This window comes from Anabas testudineus, chromosome 5 (genome assembly GCF_900324465.2).
Source record: "Anabas testudineus chromosome 5, fAnaTes1.2, whole genome shotgun sequence".
Lineage (NCBI taxonomy): Eukaryota > Metazoa > Chordata > Actinopteri > Anabantiformes > Anabantidae > Anabas > Anabas testudineus.
The window spans coordinates 12,932,464-12,960,092 of NC_046614.1; the positions used below are offsets into that span (position 1 = coordinate 12,932,464).

The 27,629-nt window shown below is 42.6% G+C and overlaps 1 protein-coding gene across 1 annotated transcript; it reads left to right on the top strand.

The window, feature by feature from the left end:
• The first annotated feature begins 1,221 nt into the window (after positions 1-1,221).
• Positions 1,222-27,382, top strand: LOC113154648 (potassium voltage-gated channel subfamily B member 1-like). The gene is given in 3 exon segments (XM_026348956.1): positions 1,222-1,776; positions 25,038-25,136; positions 25,138-27,382. Coding segments are annotated over 3 exon segments (2,412 nt in total). The 3' UTR covers positions 26,896-27,382.
• Positions 27,383-27,629: the final 247 nt, after the last annotated feature.

The window sequence follows — 27,629 nt, forward strand, 5'->3', positions numbered from 1 at the left end:
ACTATATCTTCCCAAAGCCTCGTTTGCTGGTTTTTATTATTGCTGCGTGAAGCAAAAATAGAAGTTGGACACTCTGAGCTGAGGCTGTGTGGGCATGAGAGGGTTAATCTGGCACAGGCTGCGACGCTGGAGCAGCCTCGGTGAAATCAGCCGCTGCAGAATCCCGTTCACAGTCACAGTCCCACTGCCAGCAGGTAGAGGAGAGGCACCGAGGACATCCACAGCTGCTCCCTGAAGTCTACTTGTTGATTCGCCCCATGTGGGGGGAGGACAGGGCTCACTGGACATGGTGATGTCTGTGTGAAACAGTTGTCAGCATGTCGGGATGTAGCTCATGATGCCTCCTTCAGCTCCCGGCAGAGCTCCGGAGACCTGGACGGCCATAACAAGTTTTAACGCGTCTACTCTTGAAATGTTGCTGCTCCATAAGGAGAATCGGGATATATGACAAACACGTATGTATCTCATGTGTGTATTTATTTGTTTTGTTCAATTTTTCTTCTTCTGCTTTTCTGTTACAAGCTTTGTAGCCTACTTGGTTTGAGCTGGGGATGTCACGTCCTGTAAAGTCGTCTCCAAAATGCGTGAGATGCTCGATTCAGATATGCGCAAAATCAGAATTATTATTATGATGGTATTCTAATATGACTGCTAGTATGTTGAAAAGAAATGATCATTACGTGTGAGCAAATAGCTGAGCCGCGGAGCTGCAGACTGGTGTTAGAGGACGGTGTCCAAGTTAATAAGCTGTGTCAGTATTAGTCCGGAACAGTGCGGCCACTGTGCGCATTTGTCGCTCGCTCGCGGCCTTTGCTCGCTCCACCACTCGAGCTGAGAGGTTTCAGCACTGAGTCCGTGGACAGCGACCGACCTGCGGCGCGTGGAGTGACAGACAGCTTCAGCACCGGACAGCGCTCATAAGTGGACACCAGTTTATCATTGGCCCGACTTTCCACCCCGCTCACCTCCACCCCTGTCAGCAAGAAAAGCGGCTGTGCCTCTCAAAGCCGATTAAAATATCTATTTGGTTCTCTGATGAGTGGATAAACTACCTGACATTGCTACTCTAGGACACCTGCAGCGGTGGTTCAACAGCGTCCAAATTACTTCTTTCTTGTTTTATTACAGTCACGGGGAAGGAGGCGGGAGCCTGATGCGGTCAGCTGCAGGACAATGTCCTCTCTTCAAGTCTTCTGAAGTGACTCGGTGTCTGGAGTGAAGATGATCAAAGCGGGCTCTCAGTCGGCCACCACGGTGCCGCCGGACACGATGGACATCATCCGGAGCAAGACGCACTCCCGCCGGGTGAGACTCAACGTAGGGGGGCTTCTCCACGAGGTCCTGTGGAGGACGCTGGACAGGCTGCCCCGCACACGACTGGGCAAACTGAGAGACTGCAACACCCACGAATCCATCATCGAAATATGCGACGACTACAGTTTGGATAACAACGAGTACTTTTTCGACAGACACCCTGGCGCCTTCACCTCCATCCTCAACTTTTACCGCACCGGAAAGTTGCACATGATGGAGGAAATGTGCGCCCTGTCTTTCAGCCAGGAGCTGGACTTTTGGGGCATCGACGAGATCTACCTGGAGTCCTGCTGCCAGGCCAGGTATCACCAGAAAAAGGAGCAGATGAACGAAGAGCTTAAAAGAGAGGCCGAGAACATGAGGGAGAGGGAAGGAGAGGAGTTTACTACCACATGTTGTTCCGAGAAGAGGAAGAAACTCTGGGACCTCTTGGAAAAGCCAGGCTCGTCCTTTGCTGCTAAGGTAGTGTTGTACTCAGCCTGCATTTCACTGCCTGGACAGCTCCAGTGAAAGTGGTAGGTTCAGGTAGCTGTGAGAGAGGGCAGCCCTGGCACACGGCCAACAAGTCTAAATTACTTCAGTTTAAATAAGGATTTCTCCATCAAGGAGTGGGAACAAGTGCAGGGTGCAGTTAAAGTTTAGAAAATAAAGATGAAACAGTCAGGTCAACATCCAGAGGCTGATAGAAACCTCTGTTGGAGACTGGCTTGATCTGAGGGTTGACTTTCTTTTGACCCCAGCAGCACTTTTAATCTGTCACTTTCAGCAGCTGGAGTGGGAGAGGGAGAAGGAATGAAAAGCAGATGGAGAAATGTTGTTCTGCTCAGAGGTGAATGTCAAGTTGTGCCCGTTCATCACGGCTCATTGAAAAATAGGGCTTTATCTTTACTGCCCTTCAGTTCATAATCTAAACCAGGTGGTCTTTTCCTGAGAACACAATAGATGAGCGCTGTTTTTCTTGCAAGTCAATTAATGGTTGCTACTTTTTTACACGACTACATGGCAGCATCCATTGTGTCTTTATTGGTTTGAGTCAGATACTCGTCACCAAGTCAGTCTCAAGTCTCTTGGGTTGGTTATTGTTTTTCACTGGCAACAAAGACTGCAAGCAATTAGGAAATCCTGCACATCTTGTTCATATATAAATATATATATGAACAAGATGTACTTTTTTTACCACCTCCACCCACCAGCAGTCACCCCCTCTGTGTTCATTAGCAGCCCCTGCTTCACTTCCAGTCCAGTATTCAATCATCGAGCTCATTAACAGGTTCATAGCTCACACTCCGGGAACAGGAGTGCTCCACTTTGCTGGACCACTGGATAAAGTCATGTTAACAGTATTTTTAATGAACTGACTTCCTAAAAGATGTGGCCCGGGCCAATATTCAATTAAAATTTAATGACCCAATGTATGTTGCTAATACAACAGCTGTTTAGAGAATCTGCCCATTAGGCCGTTATACGATGTTGTTGATGTTTGCAGTCACTGATGTAGTGTAGTGTCTCAGTTCACATTACATCTGTGTGCACAGAAAGACATGAGACCTCGTCGGTGGAACAGCATACTAACTAATCTACAAAAGACACCACGGTCAAATCATTACTCAAAAAAAAAAAACAAAAAAAAGAATTCCAACACCTCCTTGAACAGGAGTTCCTGCATAATTTACTCAGCTCATCTATTCAAAGAACCTGCTCCAGCCCTGGCCTGGAATTACTTAAGCTCCTAATTATTTTCTTTAATATTCGATCACATTTAAGTCACTCTGTGATCCTGGGGTCTCTCTCGAGCGCTCTGAAACCATCGCCCGGTGCTGGTATTCATGCTGACTGACAGACCTACTGGCAACAACGGAAGCAGCTCATTAGATTAAGAAGAGAAGAACACAGATTAATTAAGACCCGAGAAGAACACAGATTAATTTGGAGGTTTTCTCAGTTTTTACTGGGTACACGTAGTTCAAAGTCCTTTTCAGGCTGTGTCGAGAGATGTTGATTTAACTTAAATCATGAAGCATTTAAAAATACACCCAGATTAGCTCTAAATATTGTTGATTACAGTTTGTTGTACACTCTCACTGTCGCTAACGTCTGGCTGTGAAGGTCACTTTTCATTGTCCGGTTTCTTCCTTTTAGTGAGACTACCTCAGCAAATACATGTTTTTATTTGAATATTTACTGAGTGCTGGAGCTTTTCGCTGAATTTATAGGACCATGAATTATTAAATAAAGGTCAGGCCCAAAGGCATGGCCATATGAAAAGTTGTATTATGTAATAGTGTGTATTTTGCAAATTCATAATAGACTCATGACACGGCCTGTGGGAAAACGGGTAATGAACAATCGGCTGGTTTTTGCATGTAAGCTATATTTGGTACTTTTGTTCCACAACAGCATTTTAACAAGTTCCTCTAGATTCTTTATATTTCTTATTGGACCACTTAGCACTGGCTTATGTCACCCCACGATCCCGGCTTGCAGTTATGAATGATAAGTTGTGAATTATAAAGTCCAACAGAGCAGTAAGAGCTTGATTTATGACTTTCTCTTTGTGGCTGTCCTAGCATGCAAACCCTTGTCCTTAACTAAACAAACAAGACTCCAACCCTATAACAGGCTCTACAGTAAGGAAGAAAGAGGGGGGAGGCACACTTTGGCAAATGGGAAAATTTCCACATAGTTTACTTTGCCACATGAGGCAGAGACCAGTAAAAGCATCAAATGGAGATGAAAAGGCAGCTGTTAAATGCACTCTTGTTTCTTAAGCTTAATTGAAGAGTTTGTATCTGTGAAATGGTTTGTTCCTGAACACAAATTCCATCTCATTTATTTTTCAGCCCTGATGAAATTTTAATTGCACATTAATAACACCTGACTTAATACCAGAGAGAAGAGGTAGGATCCAGAATATCTATAGCTCCAGATGTCACGTCATCCGAGACCTTTAGGAGTTATAAGCTCCCCAAAATTACACAGCGCTATTTTTTGGACAAATCATTTTTCATGTCAAAGCAGGACTGAGGGACTCCGTGTGTTTGCAGTGCTTAACTGTCTGTCTCTCTGCTTGAGGGTGTTGAGGTGTTACTGAATAGTTTTAGACCCACTTGAGTCTGCACTTCTACCATGGGTCTGCCCACTAAATTATTCAGCACAACAATATGGACTCCGAAAACACAGGAAAACTTGCAGGTAATAGATTCATCAATAAAAGATAAGTTGTGGTGGATATGAAACAATTCATGCTGAACGCCTGTGTCGTCATTTTTCCGTAGCATGGCCCAGTAGAAGGAAGGAGGAAGAAAGTTGATAATAAAACGAGTCTTTGAAACACAGCATGTCTCAGCATGCTTCTGTTGCTCAACCATCCCTGAGGTGCAGATCAGTATCAGAGGAATCACGGTCACCAAGTAAATCCCACTCCCGGTGGTTTGGCATTGGAGTTATGATGTCACACATAAACACAACATTTGAAAGATCTCAGCTTGTTGCGTTTGTTTGAAAAAGGGCAAAGTGCGGTTGGAAAAAAGGTGATGTCACTAATAACAATATCTAAACACTATCACTATCATCGTCATTTTATTAGCACTTTAACTGATTGATTCTAGTTTCCAAAAGTCAACTGCAACGCGTGTGACGCCTACACAGACACTTTTTTACATTATGTGACTCAATGGGAAGTCATAAGAACTTACAAACTCAACAGGAGCAAGTTCTGGTTGTTAAGTTCCTGTAAAGTTTCACGGTGTCTAAAGTAATGTTGACTCATACAGCTTTCACTTAACAGACTCTTTTGAAACTTCTGCTCTCAGGGAATTATAATTCCTGTCTCCTAAAAGTCTTGCAGTGCTCTCACTACCCACTGAGGCTTTGGTCCAGAACAGAATACTGAGCCACGCAGACTGACACTTAGTTCTTTTGGTTTGGCAGAGGCTGTTTGAGCTAATTGCATGGAAATGCCTCCTCTCAGTGAACCAGAGACAGCCATGACTAGAGGCAGTTAACTGCACTTCTTACTGCACATCCGATATGCCTGATTGACTTCACTGTAAGCACTTTGTTGTTTGTGAAGTCTGAGATCACTGTGTGTGTGCAGCAGCTTTGGCTGTGTTGGTGTCAGGCTGGCGTAATCCACTGTGTTCTGTTACCTGCTTCACGTTCACCTCACATGACCTGTCGTCTGACTTTTTGGAAGAATGGGAGAGAATCGATGACAAAGACATTAAAATGTAAGGCAAGCTGGGTTGAGTGAGGACGCACCCTCGCCAGGAGAGAGGGACTCGGACACGTGACCTCCCACGGACTGTCTTGTGATAGCTCTGCATGAGGGTGTACTGTCAGGCCTGGTAGTGTGTCACAGGAAGTGCAGTGGGACGAGAGGAGATGCAGCTGTACAGTACTGTGATTTTATGGTCTCTGTAGTTATTTTCAGCAGTGGCTTTCAGCAATAATAGAGCAGAGTTTCCTCTGTCTCTACGGGGCTGTCTCTCCTTCTCTCCCTACCTTTCACTTACTGTCTTTGTGTGTGTGTGTGTGTGTGTGTGTGTGTGTGTGTGTGTGCATCTGTGAGATTATCCAGCAGGGTGTATTTTGTGAGTTGTTTTCAGGAGTTGTTGCTGGGTAACGGCAACTCTTCCATTATGCTTAGGTGTGCTCTGAATAGCCATAAATCAATGGCACACCGTTTCCCAGCTGCCAGACTGATTGCAGAACCATAAATTGCCAAATGAGCTCACACAGACTCACAAAGACTGTTTGGCACATTGACAGAGGGAAGCAAAGTCTCTCAGTTTCTCCTGCTCATCCATGCCCTGTTATTATCTCATCCGCCTGTTTCCCTCTGCTGTACTCCCTCCTCTCATTATTCATTTAAAAGTAATCTAATCAGCGTGGATTGTCGGCACTCGTTGTGGTATGCATTCTAATTAAAGATAGGCATCGTTAGAAAACTTTGTAGGTGTATTTGCTCTATGCACAGAGATCATAAATGTCCTCAGACAACACAACACAACACCTATGAAGTTCCACTTCCATTTTGTTTTCGTTTTAGCTTTAATCAATGGCGTCATCCTTTAGTTTTATCTCTCACCACTTTTCAGCTAGAAGAAATCGCTGTTATGCAAAAGGCAACCGCACAGCCTCTAATGAAGCCCTGCTCTAAAGTGAAAGAGACATTAGCATTATTGATTTCAAACTTGCCTTTGACCTGTTTGATCAGCGTGCGGATACACACGAATGGAAATTCACCTTAGGAAGTAACACATCCCATCAGTGGCTGCTAATCGATACAGAAAATCTGCCCATTTGTGAGCTGCGGAGATGATGATTAAATAGGTCCTGTTGTGGTCAGGCTGTGTTTTGTTTATCTTAAATTATTTTTATGATACTAGAAAGAATCACGTTGTAATAAATGTATAAAAAGCCTTCCACGTTGTGTTGTTTCACACACATTTGGACCAGACTTTTTACTGCTTCTTGCATTTTCATTCAACTGAAAACTGCTCTCCAATGCATTGTCTTTGAAGAAATGTGCTGTTGATGGATTGGAACTAAAGTATTATCCAGACACGTCTCTTACATTTCCTCAGAAATTACCAATGAAGACAGTTTCAAAGAGCAGGATTCAGTTCTTGTGGTCTATAAATGTCTTCCTTCATTGATGGAGGTGCTGTGTTACCTCCGTGGACAGACTGCTCAGTTTCTCCTCCTGCTTTTTCTTGTTTTATGTAAGTATATTAATAACATAACGCACATGCTGGCTATGCATTTCTTCATTTCTCTTCTAATTTAAGTTAGACCGCCCTGCATGAGGGAAGCAGAAATATAAGATAAAGGTTTGTGTAAGAGCATGACATTCTCCGTTTGAGGTCTAAATTGCCAAAACTGGAGTTATGACAACAGCAATATGAGTTTGCATTTGGATTATTGGCTGAGTTGAAGTGTTAATTTTGCGATACATGTTCTAGATGTGAAAATCATTTGCTAACAGGTTCACATCAATTTGTGAGCCAGTGTGAGCCAGATACAGTTCCTAGTGCAGGTTTAATGTTTTGCTTTGAAACTCATTACAATAGGAAAAAACTAACACTGGCAGAAAATAGCTTCTTCCTGGAATTTCCAGTCTGAAGCAATTTCAGGAAGTAGAAAGCTTCAGAAACTTCCATTGCCCTGCCGTTTCCATGAAGAGAGGTGATCTTGCACGCTACATTAGCTTATCACACCAGCCAGCTGGGTCAATACTGCATACTCCACATGCACACACAGACACACACAGCTTCCCACTGCATAGTATCTCTGTTTGACAGACATACAAAACCCATGCTTTGCTTTTAGTACAAAGCCTTATCTGTCTTTCCTTCTGTTCCTCATGCTTTGGTGCAATTGGGTTTGTGGCTGCAGAGGTCTTCACCAACACTGGCATTTATAAAGGTTAGAGGTCAGATGCGAGTGAATGGAGACATGGAGACTATTTTTCTGCAGCACTTCATTCATTATTCAGACAGGTCTGTCAGTAAGAGAACATCACTCAAGAAGATGTACAGGGGTGTGTGGTCGAGTGGTCACCCACAAAGTAATATGGAAGTTTACTGAGAGTTAGGCAATGAAAGACAAAGTGGCTGCATGCTAAAACGGCTTCTTAAGCTATAGTTGCACTAACCTATGGGGTTCATTGTTCACTCTACAAGCTGAGATGGAAATATCAGTTTCCAGCCACCCATACATGCAAGACAGGCATGACTGAATAATGCAGTGAAATTCTGTAGTCAATGCATTTTTGTCACAGTAGATATATTTTCTATGGAGCCTCAATATATGTAAACCAGCTTTGACCTGTCACAGATTCTTCCTCAACACTGCTTCCTGATGTTTGTGACTTGCTTTCCATACACAGGTTCTGCACGTGCTTTACTTGTCATCACCACAAATGGATGGTTTGTGCATTTTTAACCTGCCACCTTTATCAAGGATGCATCATCCAGCTGTCAAGTAAATAGTGAAAAAGCAAGGGCTGACATCACTACAGCACATACATGCGTATAATCCCATTCTTTTTTCTTAAGTTATTGTCTGCCCCTTTGAGATCTGTGAGGGGGAAAGCTCTCAGAGCTGTCAGAGGTAGCTCCATCTGCAAGGAGTTATTGCAGCGCTTTCTTTTCACTGCTACTTGATTCTTTAATTATGAGCAGAGTGCATGTTTTAAATAATCTCTTGTAAGTTTCCCATTTGATACAGAGCTGGTAACAGGATACACAGAGGTGAATAAGGCTCACAAGTCATGACACATCTTCACATGACTGTGCTTCTAGTAATTCCATTAGTTTATTGTCTCTGTCATTCTGAGGGAGACAAAAGGGAGGAAGTGAAAATGAAAGTGGTGAAAATGTGTTGAAATGATGGCGTTAGCTAAGCTGCATGTGTGGTTTTACAACAAAACAGACTGGACCAAAAGTGTTTCTGCAAACTGAGCAGTACGAGGCCGCCTGTAGAGGTTCGAACCACAACAAATAGAAGTTCTCAACACTTCCTTGGGTTATAAATGCAGTGGTTGTATTAGAAGTGTCAGTGAAGACAGGATTAAAACCATGTGTGTGCTGCTGCTGCAGTAGTGGCCGGACTGAGGAACAGTAATTACCTGAACTTGATACAGAACCCAACACCTAAAAGCTCCATGGACAAACAACCAACAACAGGGTTCAATTAACACAAGATCACCTCTATTCCCTGACTGCAGGTCATCACATCTGTTAGATAGGCTGAATTAAACAAAGCTTCAAGTTACAATTGCTATATACATGTGGATCTGACAACAAAACAGGCTTTTTTTATATTTTCCAGTGAGTTTATCTGTATCTTTATATATATATATATATATATATATATATATATATATATATAGAGAGAGAGAGAGAGAGAGAGAGAGAGAGAGAGAGAGAGAGAGAGAGAGAGAGATTTAAAACTGCATTTATCTGCACAAATGCAGTTTTAAATCCACTGTTAGAAAGGAGGAAAAACCAAGACTGCACACATGAGGTGAGTGAGTTCAACGTCAAAACAATAGAAGCAGATGAGCAAGAGACATATGCATTGTTCTCTGCACACATATTATTAGCTTCTGCTCTCGAGCAAATAGAGTGAACACACAGGGCAAACACATGAGCAAAATCAGCCACAACACTGAAATCACCTGCACCTTTTGTGCAGGTCCGCGTCCTTCCATTAAATTGGCTCTGACCCATCGAGGCACACACTCATCAAGATCTCTAAGTACCTGGCACTAAGATATCAGCAGCATGTCTTTTGAGTCCCGTAACCCCAGAGTTGGTCGGTCTGTCGGCCTCTGACTGTTCACCTGCTGCCTCGTATATCACACAACTTGACAGGTGACATTGTAATGAGATAATCAATGTTATTCCCTTCACCTGTCAGTGGTTTTAATGCGGCGGTGTATATTTACATGCTGTGATCTGTTCTTCTAAAGTGAGATGTGTGCTCTCACGTTCAGAGAATGCTTCAGAGCCAGTAATGTGACTGGTGTACATTTGCAACTGCAGCAATTCTCTGCAGTTGAGGAGGTTGTGTACATCAAGCCCCCCATAGAGGTTGTGGTGCTGGGTTTCTGATGCAAGGTTTACAGATAAAATGCTGCTCTCGAGTCTTGGTTATTTTGAGTAGGAGTGAGGAGGGAGCTTTAATATGGAACTTACTCTTTTTTTTTTGTGTGGAACAAAAAAACAAAACTAATTCAAACCAAAGCGATCGATTTCAAAAACCTGAACTTTTTGTTTATTTCTTCACTAATTACCAGATTTTTGTGTGAAAGACAAGAAAACCAGCACGAGAGATCTTTTCCACATCCACATCTCCAGAGTAGCCGTGTTGGCTTTGTAATGATATTGACACAAAGACAATGCAGAAGAGGTGTGGCTGTTGATATAATACAGGGTGTTGCTCATCTTAATGAGGCACAGCCTGTGAGGAGGGATGAAGCCAACTGAGTGTGACATCCCTCACAGCCCCACCAGATTTTCTACCTTAGCACGGTAATGGCACTTCGCTCCCAAGGGGCTTCTATAAATAAATAAGCTGTCACACACATGTACACACAAACACACACGTGCGTGCACTAACTTAAGCATTTTCCCTTCCGGTTATATTCCCACTCATTCTCTCTCCATGAAGTACACACACACACACACACACACACACACACACACACACACACACACACACACACACAGGTTTCCTTAAATAGACACATTGATGTTGTAATTTATTTAATTATGATGGCTGGAACCTTTTCATTGGAATACATCAAACTGTTTGGCAGTCATCTAATTTCTAAAGAGCAGACTGTGAGATTCAGAAGTGGGTTTTGTAAATCAGCAGAAAGCACAGCAACGGTGTTCGATCATACATAGGAAATGAGAAAGAGTGGTTTAATGAATGATAGACTGACCCTTAACTGATTGGTGTGATAGGCGAGCGTCCGTGATGATGGATAGTGGTCTGAAAGCTGCGGTTTTATTGTTCACTCACATGCAATATTTCTTTTTTCAAAGCAAAAACAGATGATAAAATGAGACATAACATGAGCTTTAGAGGTGCTGGTGGGTGGACTAAACTAACTTCTTCATATTGAACAAGCAGATAATACTGTGGTACAGCGGCGGCTCATTTAACGCTTGGCAAGGAAGTAAACAAGCATATTTCCTAAAACTTGAGCTATTTCTTTAAATAAGGATTGGCTAGTGGAGCACAAAAGTACAAGTCCTCTATTGCATTTGTTACTTAATAGCTGCTGTAATTGGCACTTAATGGGTATTTCATTTGCACTTTATGGCATAGAACAAATTGACCACTGGAGAATTTCAGAAACCTTGCAGGAGTGAAGTACTAAAGAATAAAGGGCAAGAGAAAGTTAGAGACTAACAGAGGCATGACTGCTGTTCTCTTAATGTCTATGAACTTTAGGTAGAAGACAGGAATACAACGGATAATATGCTGTTTGTGTGCAAAACTATTTTTAAAATCATGAATTCTACACGGCTTAGGATTCCTTACTTAAAATGAAATGACATGATCAGATTACATCACCTGTCTGCGTAATCTGCTGCACTGTGTACGTGTTTGTGCATACTGTATTTACAGTGTGTGGGTGTGTGTGTATTTATCATGCTTCCTTGAGTGAGTGTAAGTGAGAGCGAGAGAGACAGGTTGTGGAAAAGAGAAGCTTTTCTGGGTCAACACAGCGAAGAAATGCAGCGTCTATTTAAAACTGAATAGAAGGACACACTACCCTTTTTTTGGTTTCAAAAGGTTTCCGTTGTAGAAATGTTAACACAGCAAGTCTGGGTTCTGCTGCCAGTCAGCGGTGGATGTTATCCTTCAGCTTAGACGTGTAAGTTGTCATCTAGGGATGCTAATGGGACAACAGACACACTGTGTGGCCTGTCAATCAGCATTGATATAGAGACATTTACGAGAGAAACCACATAGTGCTCTTAGAATATGTTGAATTCAAAGTACACATATGGTGATGGGAGAGAAATTTAAAGGCCACGTCCTTTTAGTCTCTGTGAGCTAATATTGATGCTAATTACGTAAGAGCCCTGCGGTGTGCTGACTGAGAAGGAACTAATGGTGTTTCATTGTAATTACAGTCAGGAGCGGTGGGTAGCAGAAAACTCTAGATGAACCACACGAAACTCAGGAGATCACTTTAGTGCTACATGACTATTTGCCGTGATGACACCATAGAGGTAGTCCCTTAGGAGCAGCTGTAAGTGATACGGCTCCTCAGGTAACTCACCTGAAACCCTGTGGCCACTCAAAACATTGAATGACTGACACATGAGGGCATTTAAATTCTGTCCTTAGCATGCAGCACTGTGTAACATTAAGTGTAAGCCGGTGTAGCTGATAGTCCGGCAGTGCAGAGTGGGTGGATTGTGCGAGTTTCAATCACTATCCCACTAATCTCCAGGCAGCAGTCCCAGGAGCCCCTGTTCCCCCCAATCTACTGCCAGAGCTTCAGCCTACTCGCTGCTCTCATTTCTCTCACGCCTTCCTCCACCTACCAGACACCAGCCATGAGCACATCACCTTACCTCTGTCTGATGTGAGATATAGGCCACAAAGATATATAGGTACGTTGGTCTTAAGTGGGACATGCAGCAGAGGAGGGGACAGGACAGGAGAAGGGGGTGTATGGATCACAAAACGGAGAACTGACACACTCTTTGTGGTCAGTTACTATTAACATGTGTAGCACCACTCTGTCGGTTCTCTCCGTTACCCACTTTAAATTAGTTTATATGTTAATAAACACCACTGGTAGCATGATATGAATATAAAGCTGCTGATTTAACCTCATAATTATTGGAAATTCATCCGTGTGACACCGAGCTCTCAAAGTACCTCAAGCAGCTCTATGTCCCAGAAGAATAGAAGCTGAGAATCCATGGGTCCTATGTAAACTGAGCAGTGTGATGTAAATTGAAAGGGTTAGTGATCTGTGGGAAACTTGACTCCCTCGTCGTTACATTAACACATTTGTGGGTCCAGATGAAGTTCTCTGAGGACAGAAACACCCAACACTCAGCTGGGACAGGCAAGTCTAGATGCATGAATGTCCCATGAGTCAAAGCTGAGAAGAGAAGACTGGTTGGACGTGGGATGCACCAGTTTGTTGACTAACTGTAGCTTGAACTATTTGTCAGTCGATCGAGTGATCGTGTCATCATTTTTCAAAGAAACAAGAGAAGATCTCTAATTAGATTGTTTCTGATTTGTAGTTTTCACATTCAAACCAGCTGCTGTAAAAAATCTAATGTAATAAAAACATGGACAGATTTCATCCTCTGTCTTTTACTGTAAATCTAACACAAAGTGGTGATGACAGCATGTCCAAGTAGTTGTTTTTTATCTTATTATGTCTTTATGTAACACAGTTGGTCTGCCCAGTGGTTTTGTAGAAGGACAGGGCTTTGAGAAAATGAGACGAGAGGGCAGCCTATTCATCAACTCTCTGTCCAGATCAAAATCAGCATTAGACGGAAATCCCAGGGGCTATCCCGCAGAAACCTTGGCTCTGTAAATAATGCCGCCAAAAGTGTTGCCAAATCTCTGAGGATTTCTTTTCTAATCTTGGTGTGATCTCGCGCTCTCAGGGTCTAAAGCCAAAAAGTCATTAGAGAAATAACTGCAATTCTTCAAAGGATTCACATAGTCATTGTAAGAAACACTCTTAAAGAAGAGATCAGCTAAACTATATATAACGATAAAAGATTTGAGTACGGTTTGTTGATGCTGGAGAAAAGACCACAGCAATTTATATTTTATACAATAATCATATAAGATGTTACAAGGATAAACTCAAGACCATTCACTTGTTAGAGATCCACAAATCACGGTACAGTGCAGACAGAATGGAAGAGCTCGATCTTAGAACAAAGATAGATTAATTAATTTACTGTTAACATGAGATCATTCGGCTTAAACCTCAACTGGGCTCAGATAGTTAAAGTAGATTAACTTGAATGTGGTGCAGGTGATAAATAAGATAAAACAACTGAGGCTCTGGACGACTGTGGTCAAACAGAAATATATTATATAACAGTTATATGGCAAAAAGATACTGAATATTTCAGAGTGAGATAGATAAAGGATTTAAGAACAACAGCAGGGAGAGAGCTCCAATGGCTGCTTAAATGGCCACAGAGAAAAGTGGCATGAATTAATAGCAGGCACATTGCTGCCAGGTGGCTGAAAGGCTGGTGCAGCTTCACTCCTTAGTGCTCTGTGGGTTGACACCACCTTTCAATACATACAGCATTTATTTGGCAAGACATTTGACTTCACTATGAATAGATGTCTCAAGAGGACCCAAAATGAGAGCGTGTGATTTTATTGGTCCGCGTAGGATTGTCTTTTAACTTGCACCCTGCAGCCTCTCTTTAATATATCAGCTAGTGCGGTGGTTGGTGGGCAGGGCACCAGCTGCACTAGCAGCAGAAGAGGCAGATTAGTAGTGGGAAAGATAACAGCTGCAAATTAAAATGACTCCCTGACTGATCTCTTTCATAAAGGGAAGCACTGTGACTGCCCCCCTGCACAGACAATAAAGTGCTGTTTACTCAACCCAAAGTAAGATTTGACCGGTAACAAGGACGGGAGGTGAAGTCAGGTCAAGTACAGCGACACACAGATTGTTGGCTCGAGTAATACAGACTGAGGATGAAGGGAAGCAGGAGGAAATTGACCATGTGTCTTTAAACCTGGGGTCAGAGTCAGTATTCTCACACAGTCAGTGCGTGGAGCATCAGCCGACAGTCTGACATGTGCTCAGCCTTTTTTTTTTTTTTTTTTTTTTTTAGTGAATGGCGCTCTCAGTGTGAACATCACATCTGGGAAACTAAATCGAGATCACGGAAATGTGACACTGCAGTGTGTTTTTAATCATGATTTTGTCTGGGCACAGTTGGTTTGGACTCCGCAGTGAGCCTCATCTCCATTATCCCGAGGATGGCAGCAGCATTAAACACATCCTTGTATAATTTAGAGTTTTGTTCCATTTGCAAATCAACCTCTGTCACTGTTACTCCCACTTGGTACGGCTGGGAAACTTGGCTCTTCCAGATTGGAAATCAGCACTCTGCTATATTCAATTCTGGCCTTGTGCCACCTGCTAACGATCCGCAGCCATTTCTCATTCCTACAGTGTTACGATGGCATAATTTAGACTGGCCACAGGGAGCAAATCATTATGCAATTACAGACACTAACTCATATATAATACCGTACATAACTGATATTTGGTTAACTCTGTGTTTCTAGGCTGTTTCCACACACACACACTGTATTTGTGTTGGTTTTTCTGACCCTTGAGCTTGATGTGAGTGTTTTTATTTGTTAGCTTCAACCTAACTTGACTAACTAACAACTATATGACTCAGTTACTATTATTCAGGGCCATGTAGATCAAATGATCTTGTAGCAGTAGAGGTAACTGTTGAAGAACTCTTGTGTTTCACACCTTACACATTTGTGTCTATGTGGATTAGATATCTTAAGCTGTCGTGTTTTGTCTACACTGACTGAAGTTGTGATCCAAAAGGGTTGCAGATAATTTTGTTGTTAGTCTACTAATCAGTGAATCAACTAGTGTGGGTAGTTTTGTTTTATTGTTAGAAATCCGTCCTAGTGAGCTGTGTCGTTGACTGAATTCTCCTGTGAGTGCGATCAACAATCCTCGGTGGTTTTTCAGTTTGATCACATGTCCCTCTGGTCCCCCAGTCTCTGTTTCATGAGCTTTGTTTTTGTGAATGCCTCCCTGCATCTGTTATGCAAATACCAAAAAGCCTCACGTCCCCATGGAAACTATCAGCTGAGCTGCACACTAAGGTACTGCAGTCTCCCCATGAGGAGATCTGTGTATGTTCGCTGCGTTGTTGTGTGCACGTGTTTGCACGTATGCTCATCTTTCCTTCACTGTCGCCACATCATGGCCTTTTATCCGTCTATATTCTGCATTGGTGGATCTAGTCCTTGTTTGATTGGTGTGTAAGTTTTGGTTGAGTCATACACACAGAATCGCATGCAGCTGCCTGCACGCGATTCTGTCTCACTACAATCTCTATCCACTCTTACTGCAGCATGACTGAAAGGCCCCGTGGTCGTGACCTACACTGAAAATCTTACATTTCACCATAAACACAACCACACAGTGTGATGCGGATGTGTTTATAGTAGCATAGCACGCTCCCATTCTGCCTGCACTGAGAGGCTCTACCACAAAGTCAGTTGTAATGAGCGTTTTATTTTTGTATCTCACACCTCTGAGCTCAGAATGAATGCTCATCCTTTAAAGGTTAGTTCCCTCTAAACTGTTCCTCTAGTAAATGTCACCGTCTCCGTTTCTTTTCTTTCTTGGTAGAGTTGGAGGACAGAAAACATAGTGTGCTTTTTATTTCTGTAGTTGAGCATTATTACGCAACTTTATTTAACATTTCATTGAGGTGTTTAAGAAAATAGGTCACTTCTAAAGTTTCTTTTCTGCCTGTTGCCTTAGGGCGCTTTAGTGCCTGTACATCTCAGCTGCATACATTATACACTATACTCAGCACTTCAAACATTATTTCTCGTGGTCTCTTTCTACATTATGTATCTCTAACCTCCTTTACCGCTGAGGATGAGCGGGTATCTCAGGGGGTTGTAGTCTCCAGAGTTCAGCACCATTCCTCAGTAATAAGATGGGCAGAGATACATTCAGTGATCTGACACTAATGTAAAATACATAATGTACAGTCACACACAGACACACGGACACAGAGCTGTGGTCTTTTATGGTCAGTCAGGAAGTTTCCTGGTCGGCCCCTTCTTTCCTACTGAATCATTTAGGACGAGACTCTGACACACAGCAGTTGTTTCACGTCTACAAAATGAAAAATAGATGATTTAATGTTACACTTTCCATGTGTAGGAGGAACGTTCTTAGATTTGATTTGACGTGTGTAAAGCCAACCTACAGTCTAACTTACCATACGCATTCAACGTGCAGGTCCCCACAGTAAGTCAAGTGAAGTCATGTGCATGGTGGGATTTTTCATGTTTGCCACGTTTGAATTTCATCGTGGAAGAATTTAGTGGTGGAAACTGCAAGTTTGCAAATTATTATTGCTAAGTCAGCTGCATGCTTCAAACTCTACTGAGGCACAGATGCCTTTAAAATAAAACCTGTGGCTGTGTATTCAGACACAGTTAAGGAAAAAGATAGGATTCAAAAGGAAATAGATTCTGCCAGACATCCGGTGGTGCAGCACTTTCTATAATTGCAACCTTGTGAATTTGTTGTCATGGCTACACTGAGTAGTGCGACTGCCTCGCTGGGACCAGTTAAGATAATTTTAGTTTTGATGCATTTGCAGTTTCACAGGTACATACACACCACCAGTCTCTCTGTTGCAGTGAAGGAATTATCAGAGAAGCTCATAGCATATGTTGTCTGTCGCTGCCGGAGTGTGGATCAACGCCACTTTTGTCAGGAGACATAGCTTCAGCTCTCAATTAATACAAATATAACTGTCATGCTAAGGAAAGGAATGACGTGTGTGTGGGTATCCATAGGTGTAGCTCAATAACTAATATGTAACACATCCTTTGTTTAATCCATTAAAACTGTACTGTTTTCCCCACTTGGCAGTCTTTGTGATAAACTAAGCTATTTATCTCCAACTTCCAGAACAAAACAAACTTCAGTCAGAATTTCTCCTCGATTCATGTCTCAGTGTCTAAGTTTAGCAGAGGGGAATAAAATGCACAGATGTTTCAGCTAAGCCTTCTTTTCTGTGCAAATGCTGAACCATCTTGGCAACTTGAGAGTGAACTTAACTCTTTTCTGTATTTGAAGTACAGCATGCAAAAAGCAATACACTAAACCAGAGAAAGAAAAGGTCTTTTCTCAAATTTGAAAATGCACATGTAACAGTTTGAGCTGGTGCTTTATATTCTTTTTTATCCTTACAGTAAGAAAGCTTAAGTTAGTGGAACTCTTCTGTACTGTAGCTTCAAATTTAATGGACCTCTATGGCAGTGGTATTGATCTTCTCATCTAACAAGAAAGCCGATGTCTTTCCCAAAACTATTCCCTTAGAATATTGTACCTTTTAATTTTATTACGGACGGCCATCTTATCCGTCATGAACGTCATCAAACACCCAGCACTGGAACTGTAGTGTAGAACTGATATGTAGGATTATGGGCAGTGACCAGACCTCTCCTGTTTCAGGTGTTCGCCGTGAGCGGCCCAGTAACTCTGTTCACTCAGTGCTGACACCCAATCGTGTCACATGAACCCAGTGAGTGCTGGTCTTTATGGTAAACACTGCACAGGGTCACTGGAGACAGGAAAATTAATTAGTACAATGTTAATTAGCTGTCCGCAGACATCTGATCAGCAAAGGCATCTTACCGGCCGCTGAGTCCACTGGTGTGGTGGGTCAGAATACAGGTTTGGGATGAAACTGTATGTGGTGAGACTTTGCACCTAAGAGTCATAGAGGTGGTGGATCAGGAATTAGCAGATGACAGAAAACAGAGCTGTGTCTCTATTAAAATGGGGCAATGTATGCAGTGAAATGTTACAGGGCTCACAAAGCTCTCACTGGAAGCGATATAATCATTTCCTTCCTCTCAATTATCACTTTCTCTGACTGAGGTCGTGAACCTATTTTTTCTGTTGTAATCTCCTGACCTGTGTTTACAACCTGGTTATAATCTGCATTAAAGCGAGTAGTACTCCGTAGGCCACCTGTCTCTGGATGTTCACCATGCCCTCTAATTACATTAAACTACTAACTGAGATATTAATTACTCTACTTCATATCTTTATACATGGGTACTTATTCTCTTGTGTAATGAAAACACCACCACACTTGTATTTTGTTACGCACTATGCAGCCAAATGGTGTGTTTTCTCAGAGTTGGTGGTGATTCAGCATGATTTATTCTGTTCTTTTTTTTCTCATCTATGTTTTTTTTTTTTTGTACCATTCTCCTGCCAACACCACTGCCAGTTTTAGAGTGAGCAAGTCCATAGCAACAAGAGACAGCTGGAGCTCCGTTCTGCACAAACAAGTATCAAGAACAAAGCCAGATTCTGAGTACTTGTCATTTTCAGCTGGGTGTGATGTGTCTTCACTGAGTGGAGATGTGATTGTGCTGTAAGCCGTGAGTATTGCCAGTGTGCTGCGTTTGAGCCCCCCCCCCCCCCCCCACGGTACGCCTACTGTGTATCACAATTGTACATCTCAGAATCACAGATACCATACTTTTGCTATTAGCAGAGCTCAAGCTGTATTTTTTCTCACAGTCTACTGCGGGTTTCCTCAGCTTGATCATGCAGACAAACAGGCACATGCGGTGAGGAAGACCTGTCTGTCTCTCTGCCGTGACACAGGCAGGTCATTAAAGGTTCAGCTGATTTCACCTCATCTGAAGGTAGATAAACAATCTTCCTGATAGGATGAAAACACATTATAATATTTATGAACTACATACTATGAGGACTCCAGACTCCATATTACATATAAACAAAAATTTCAGCACACAGAGAAAATGTGACAGCAGTAGGACGCCAGGTGATTTCTGGGGATCAGGGAGGAATTTATAGTTAGAAATCAATATTCTTACATTATGAAGGTCAGGTGGATCCATAACCCTCCTTTCACACTGCCAGCAGAGCAGCTCCTGTCTGGCGTTTTATCACTTAATAATCCTGGATCAGTCTTTCATTTCATGCTTAAACTGATTTATATTCCTTATGAAATTACTCTGTTGGAGGGAGGGGGATATGTGCCACAGCTCAGTGTATTACACATGGGGCAGATTTGCTGTGAAATTCACATTAGATTTTCTAGCATACGCAGGACAGAAACTGTTAACAATCGTGGTGTGTGTATTCTTCAGTGTACACCTGATCGTACAGATATTCCAGGCGTTTCAGAGTCAAGGTTTTCTGTCTCAGGTGAAAGGCCAATGGCAAAAGCACAGGTGTTACATCAGAGGAGACTGACACTCCGTACATCAACCACAAGAGAACAATCTCTCATCATTCTCACTCTCATTTAGTCTTCATCCCCCACAGTGTCACTTCTGTTCTTTTCTCATGCTGTCACCTTCTCTTTGTCAGAAGTGCTAAAAACACATTTCATGCCCTTCAAAAGCACAGACACTTGGAATACTGCCAGGCCTCCAGTGATGAGCTTGAGTACAGGAAATGTTGTACATACCAAGAAGCACACACTCACTCGCTATCATTTGTGGTTTGGGGAAGAAAATGTGGAATTACTGGATTTTGTCTAGAATTAAAATTGCTCACCATATTGATTTTTGTCATTATAAAAGAAAATGTTTCTTGACAAATGACAACTTTTGTACATGTTGGATTCATAGACCAACTAAAATCACAGACACACACAGGAACAAACACTCATTCCTCAGTGGCACACACTTGATATCCTGTGTCTATGTGCCTCATCATTTTAGCACCACCTTCACTCTTCCGAAGGGACGCATCCAGTGTGCAGCCCCGAGCTCAGTAATCCATCTCTCTGTCTCCTCCTGAGCACACGGCACAGGCTCCCTGCTATAGGCTAAAAGGTGGGACAAAAAAGGCTTCTAGGCAAGGTGAAACCAGCCGGATGAGGTGGAGGACACATCTGTGTGGGACACGAGGTCTCGTCAGTTTCGGAGACGGTTAACATCATTACATATCTAGTCTAGAAACAAACGAGTTGAAAGTAGGAAGTGAGACTTCATCATGAGGTCATTAATAGTTCAAAGACACCACGTTGTTACTTTTATTACTGCTCCTCCGCCCATGTAAACCTTTGAGTTTTTCTATTTGGCTACAAATTCTGTTCTCTAAAAATCCAAATGAAATCATAAACTGAATTAAACTAAAATAAACAATGGCAAACCCACACTGGCAAAATGAGACGAAACAAATATGGAGGAAAGAAATATCAGAAGTGGGCGCCTTCCGGGAGTTTGTGTCCTTCTGCTGACTCACTAAAGGCCGTGCAGGATGCATTTACTCCTGCCAAAACCCTTTTTGAATTCCCCTCTGTATTGTAAAAATCCATTGTTGCCTAAAAAGCGAGCACCACTGGGCGAAATATGTCTTCAACGTGATGAACATGGTTACTGTAGTTTATTTTGAGTCAGCCCACACACATCACTGTAGCACACAAGTTGCCGGGCTTGTGAATATTTACAGCAGTCCCCAAGAAATATACAGTTGACTTCTTTTTGTGTAACATTAACTAAAAACTGTATGTCCAACTGTTGTAGGAAATCACTGAGCCTGAAACAAACTGTGTGTGATCCATTTTGAAAGATATTTATTAGGAAGTAAAGGGCCTAACAACCACAACCAAGTAGGGAAGTTGGAAAGTACAGACAAACTAATGGTTTGGTACTTTTTTAGGTTTAAACATGTAAAATATTACTAGCAATCCTAAAACTACTCAAGTGGAAACAGAGTAGAAAATTAGATGATTTAATAGTAATTAGTTTATGTAAGAGGGCAGCAGGTGAGAGCAGTCCTATGGTCCCTAAGTGGAAGTTTCCAAGAACATAGCTGTAACCCTGGGGAGGAAGTGTTTATAGCTGTAAAAGGCTTCGACCATTTAGTCTGCTGAGGAAACATTTCTCCAGTGTTTACTGGCAGCGCTATGCCATCCATCTTTTCCACTGAAGCCTCTAATAAAAAAACAAAAACACAGACACTGTATCCCACAGAGGGAAGTACAGCAGAACCACACACTCTGTAGGAGGGATGTCAGCTGTCAGTGTACCGGGCCGGAAAACATTTATTGGCAAATCACAGAAGAAGTACTACAATAAGAGGATTAGCGATGTCATCTTGCACCCAACATGTCCAAAAAAAATAAAGTGAATGAGTCACTGTGGGACATAATCTGTCCATTGATTCAGCTCATGTGGTGAAAAGGGTAAATCCAGTTATGATAAGGACAAATCAGAAGTGAATCAACATTTCACGCAACATGACGCAAGGGAAAACCCCTAAAAACCGAATAAACACATTTCTTGTGGATAAAATATCATACGACTTTCATCACAATCTTTTCACACGCAGATGTCAGTCGTGTGTATTGTGTGGGTGTTATGTCTCTTTTCATTCACTCCCTATCTGACACTCTTCTCCCTTCTGTCATATAGTTTTCCGCCTGCTCTCGTCTTGATTTGCTGCCTGTTCTTTTTTTTGACTGAAAGCTGGCTACACACCAGGTTGAACGTCTGATCCATATGGCAATCCGTCTCTGAGGAACTTCATGTTATGTGCTTATAGGAACTCTCCTTCCCTGTCCAATCCTCATTTGATCAAGCATGAAACAGGGCTAACCTTGTGTGGTGAAAGCAGTGTGAAAACTAGGCTACCTCTCTGCAGTCTGTCATGGCCCAGTGAGTACCCACTCACACACACCTTTTCCAGGACAGGATAGCTTGCACTTCAGAAGGGTATTAAATATTCAGGCTCCTGCCTCCTGGCCCGTGGGGCAGGGAGGCTTGGGGCTAATTACTGAAATGGGATTGAATATGTATGTGTGTGTATTATGCATGTGTGTTTGCTATGATTAAGTGTCAGGAACATAACAAAGGCATTCACATTCAATTTCCTTATTTAAAAAAACAACTCACACATTTCTTTTGCAAAAGCTGGGTTCGCCCCATTCAACCTGTGTCACAGATTTGTCACCGGGCTAAGTGCTCTCTGTAGACACTCCATGGTGAGATCACAGACGTTCAGCCTCCTCTCTGCACAGCGTATGTTCATGTCGGGAGGAGAAATGTGAGTAAGAGGGGAAATGTCAAGGAAGGCGAAGCTGATTGTGCTTGGGGAGTTCTTCACATGCAACACGCCCAGGTTGAGTGTCAGTGCTGTGTTTCGTATTCAGTATTCATTCATTCAGCAATCATTAGGCACGCCCAGGCTTGGTCGGTGCATCAGCTAGATTAGTCTTGATCTGATGAGCGTGGTTTCCACTGGACGGCCCGTTTTAGAACTGAGACTCAGCCAAGGCCTCTGTGTTCTTGTCTTGGTGCTAATGCTAAATCTAAGCACATGCGCACATACTGTATATTTTCCTTTTCTAACAACTGTAGAATTTGAGGTTTCTGACCTCAACATGTGGGAAATACACAGATAATAGTCAAGAACGTATGCTTGTTACTGTTAAAAGGACCGTGTTAAAGTTTCTCATTGACATTAGTTGTTTTTTTCTCTTGGGTGTGATTATTCCATAGCAAGAAATCTACTCCTAATGGGTCATTTTTGAGAGTTTTCATCCATCATCCTGGTCTCTTGGGATCCAGATCAGGAGGTTGGCTATTTCAGGGAAAAACTCTGATAGAGTTTTTAAAAAAAAATCTATCCGCCCTTTAATTCACTCTCACAGCTAAAGTTGAAATGCCTTTACTCTAGTCTTTCTCCTGTCCTCTCTTACCTCCCCTACAGCAGGGTTACTCCTCTTTTAGTCACTCTCTCTTCAAAGGCCAAGGTAGGTGCACAAGCAGGCACCTGTCAAGATTAATTAAAGCTTATGGCTGCTGATTGGTGCGAGGGAATAATCCTGCTCACCACTGGTCAGGGACACAGCCTCCACTGTGACCTTGTGTTGGATTTCACACTGATTCTGGGACAGTAATAATAGGTGTGGCACACCTACACACCCACAACTGTGCAGCCCTCTTAATCTTCCAACACTATGTCCAGACCCTGTTGTGCTGAGCAGATTATATCATTAGTAGGTGGCTCAATGTTTCAGAGGTCTCCAGGTGTCTGTACATGGTCACTGACCACATATGGTGAACTTTGTAAAACAAGCGATCCACTGTGAGTTTTTGTAGCCTTGGGCACTGAAGGATTCGACCAGGCTGAATAGAAAAAGAGATGGAGACAGTGTAGCAGGGGTTTAAAAAATGCATCAGCACAACCTCAAACTCTCTCTCTCTCATCTCTGTCTGTCTCCGTAGAAATCTGAAGAGAGGAAAAAATATATGTGCCCCAGAGATCACATTAGTTCTGACCTTATTTTTTTTTTACAAACGCTGACATGACATTTCATGAATGCTTCGGAGAAAATAGCCAGAAAGTTAAATGGGCCATGACCTAATATCATCAGAAAATTACATCACTAGTTTGGATGTTTTAGCCAGTTCTGAAACACAACTTAATGTCACCAATTTGACACACTGTTTTCCCAGAGGTTGGGGATGATCCTCTGTCATTGTGTATCTCGCTTGAGCATTTAACATTTCAGCATGTTGTTCAGGGACAGTCAACTTACTAACTTTAGCTGACTTTAGCTAATCTGGTCCCCCTCGCCGTCAAGTTCACCCTTTGTAACTTTCAAAGTTGCAAATGAAAACCATCTACTCCCCGTGAATCTATGATGTTTGATGCCAAACTACTGCTTCAATCCAGTATTCTTGTGTCTTGTCATTATAATAATGATTAATAAGGGTTTTCAAATAAAGAAAACAACAACTACCACTCCAATGTCATGAGGAGGACCTTAACACAAACACAAAACAGATGGTTTCAGAGTTGTTGAAGATTTTTTTAATGTTTTAGTCTTTTAATCATATCAGCTGGAGGCCCCACATCAGTGAAATGATGTTCTGATGATCAAACGGCTGTTTCTTGTTTTACAGTGATTAAAAGACTGGACACAACATGCAATTAGTCTGAAATCATCTGTATTTTGTTAGTATGTGTACTGAGTACTTTGTACTTCATTTCTTAATTAACAAACACGCCTCCAAACTCTAAAAGTAAGTTTTGAAAAGTGATCCTCGAGAAATCTTCATAAACTACAGATTACCAACCAAAGCTCGGCATTATTGCCCATGAGCCTGTGAAGCTGTACTTAGTCAAAGCAGTGATTCGTTAGCAAACTAAAGCTGTATTAATTGGCACTGAAGCTAAATTGCATCTGAGACTGGTGGAAATGTCATTACCTTTGGTTATTTGGTCATGAATCACAGTATTAGCAAATTGATGTTTGATCTTTTCTATAAAATAGTTGTTGAGACATTTCACCCAGAGTCAGACATTACTGCGTATTCTTCATTATGTTTAATGTTTGTTTGGTTTTTTGTTTGTTTGTTGGTTTATTTTTGTCTTCTGTGTTTTCCAGATCCTGGCAATCATCTCCATCCTCTTCATTGTGTTGTCCACCATTGCCTTGTCTCTGAACACTCTTCCAGAGCTGCAGGACACGGATGAGTTTGGTCAAGTCCACAGACAACCCACAACTGGCCCACGTGGAAGCCGTGTGTATTGCCTGGTTTACCATGGAGTACCTCCTCCGTTTTCTCTCTTCCCCCAACAAGTGGAAGTTCTTTAAGGGTCCTTTAAACATTATCGACCTGCTGGCCATCCTGCCATACTACGTCACCATCTTCCTGACAGAATCCAACAAGAGTGTGCTGCAATTTCAGAACGTCCGCCGTGTAGTTCAGATTTTCCGGATCATGAGGATCCTGCGGATTCTGAAATTGGCACGTCACTCCACAGGTCTTCAGTCGCTGGGATTTACTCTTAGGAGGAGCTATAATGAGCTTGGCCTGCTCATTCTTTTCTTGGCCATGGGCATCATGATATTCTCCAGTCTGGTGTTCTTTGCAGAAAAGGATGAAGAGGACACCAAGTTCAAAAGCATCCCAGCTTCCTTCTGGTGGGCCACCATTACTATGACCACTGTAGGCTATGGAGATATCTACCCAAAAACTCTACTGGGAAAGATAGTCGGGGGTTTGTGCTGCATCGCAGGAGTATTGGTGATAGCCCTGCCCATTCCCATCATTGTAAATAACTTCTCTGAGTTTTATAAGGAGCAAAAGAGGCAGGAGAAAGCCATTAAAAGGAGGGAGGCCCTGGAGCGAGCTAAGAGAAATGGCAGCATTGTCTCTATGAACATTAAAGATGCATTTGGCCGCAATGTGGAGCTCATGGATGTAATGGTGGAAAAAGCTGATGAAAAGAAGGACAAAGTGCAAGATAATCACGTGTCTCCTAATGAGCAGAAAGGGACACCCAAACTCAAGCCACAGATCAACCAGAGCAGCCCCATCAAGACCCTTGAATCAAGCTACCAGGAGCAGGCAAAGCCCTCTGGCAGCCCTCAGCATCTCAGTGCTCAGAAACTCGAGGAGATGTACAACAAGATGGCGAAGACACAGTCACAACCCGACATCAACAGCCGGGAAAGAGCGACACTGTGCAAAGCAGCTAGACAGAGAGGTGAGTTTGAGATGGGAAGCATCCCCGCTGAAGCTGTGTCAAGCACAGCAGAGGCAGTGACAGATATGAGGAGCATGTCAAGCATTGACAGCTTCATCAGCTGTGCCACTGACTTTCCTGAGAGCTCGCGCTTTTCCCACAGCCCCGTCAGCAGCATGCCAGGGCGGGTCAGCACTCACCCCAGTCTAGAGCCCACCTTGGAGAATGAGCATGAAGGATCCCAGGGCACCACCCCAATCCTGACAGGAAGAGGCACCAAGCCCAGCCCCGCGTACTCTGACAGCCCAAGGGGCCTGCGCTTCAACAACCCACTTAAAAGTCGTTCTCTCAAGGTCAACTTCAAAGGTGGTGAGGATTCAGGAACAGGTGCCCTCTCAGACAGCTCGTCAGTCCAGAGTCCTGAGGTGTCTGTCTACACAACTGCCAGCAGTATGACGCCCAGCAAGAGCCCAGAGAATTTACTGCCCAGCATCTTCACTTTCCACGATGCATCCATCAATAAATTCATAGATGCTGACACAGACGAGGAGGAGCACCTGCATGATGGTTCAGGCACCAACCCGTCCCAAAGACTGCTGGAAAAAAACAGCCCTAAGTTTGGCCATCACTCCAGCTTCCAGCAGGGGTCCAAGCACACGGAGGGTCATCAGAGGAAGCTAGGTAACAGCACACTGCCATTAGACGGGCAGGAGAACCATGTGGCTCAGGAACTACAGCCACTGCAAGGAGAGAACCGTCAATCGAATGCTTAAAGGGCCGATAAAGGACAGATTAGCAAGAAAGGACGACAGCAGAGGAAGGAAGAGTGTTGGGGAGAAGAAAAAGAAGCACAGTAAACTTCCCAAGAAAAATGAAAGGCACTGAAATTATTTGCAGGGACATTACAGACTTTCAATAAAAGACTTTGAATATAAAACAGTTTTGGAAGATGGGAAAGACTGATCCCCTACCAAGGACTCCTGAATAACTGGGTCCTAGGAGGTTTTGTAATGACAAGGAATGCCCATCTGACCATTTCTACTAATTTTACTTTTATTTTAGCCTAGATTAAAACCTCATAATTTCAACTAGCTGTAAGAGTACAGAAAATAATTTTATAAGCAAAAACATATTTTTCTGACGTGCCCAGATAAAGCAAAGGCTGTCCGATCAGTAGCAAACCATAGAGGGTATTTAAACATGGCACTGCAAAGTGGGAAACATTCAGCTAGGATAACTTCAAATAAATATCTTGTAGTGAAAAGCATGGGCATGAGGTTTTGTTTGTTTGTTTGTTTGTTTGTTTGTTTGTTTGTTTGTTTGTTTTAATTTACAATTATACAGTGTATAATTATGGCATTACAAACAGTTTGCTTCCTTTAACTTTCTTCCTCAAAAACTGGCCTTAGTTCATGTTGTCTCCCATGTTTAAGTTTGTATGAGTGAGAAAGAAAGACAGAGGCACACGGGCAGCACATACCAGTGTGTGCAATAATTATCTTTCAGT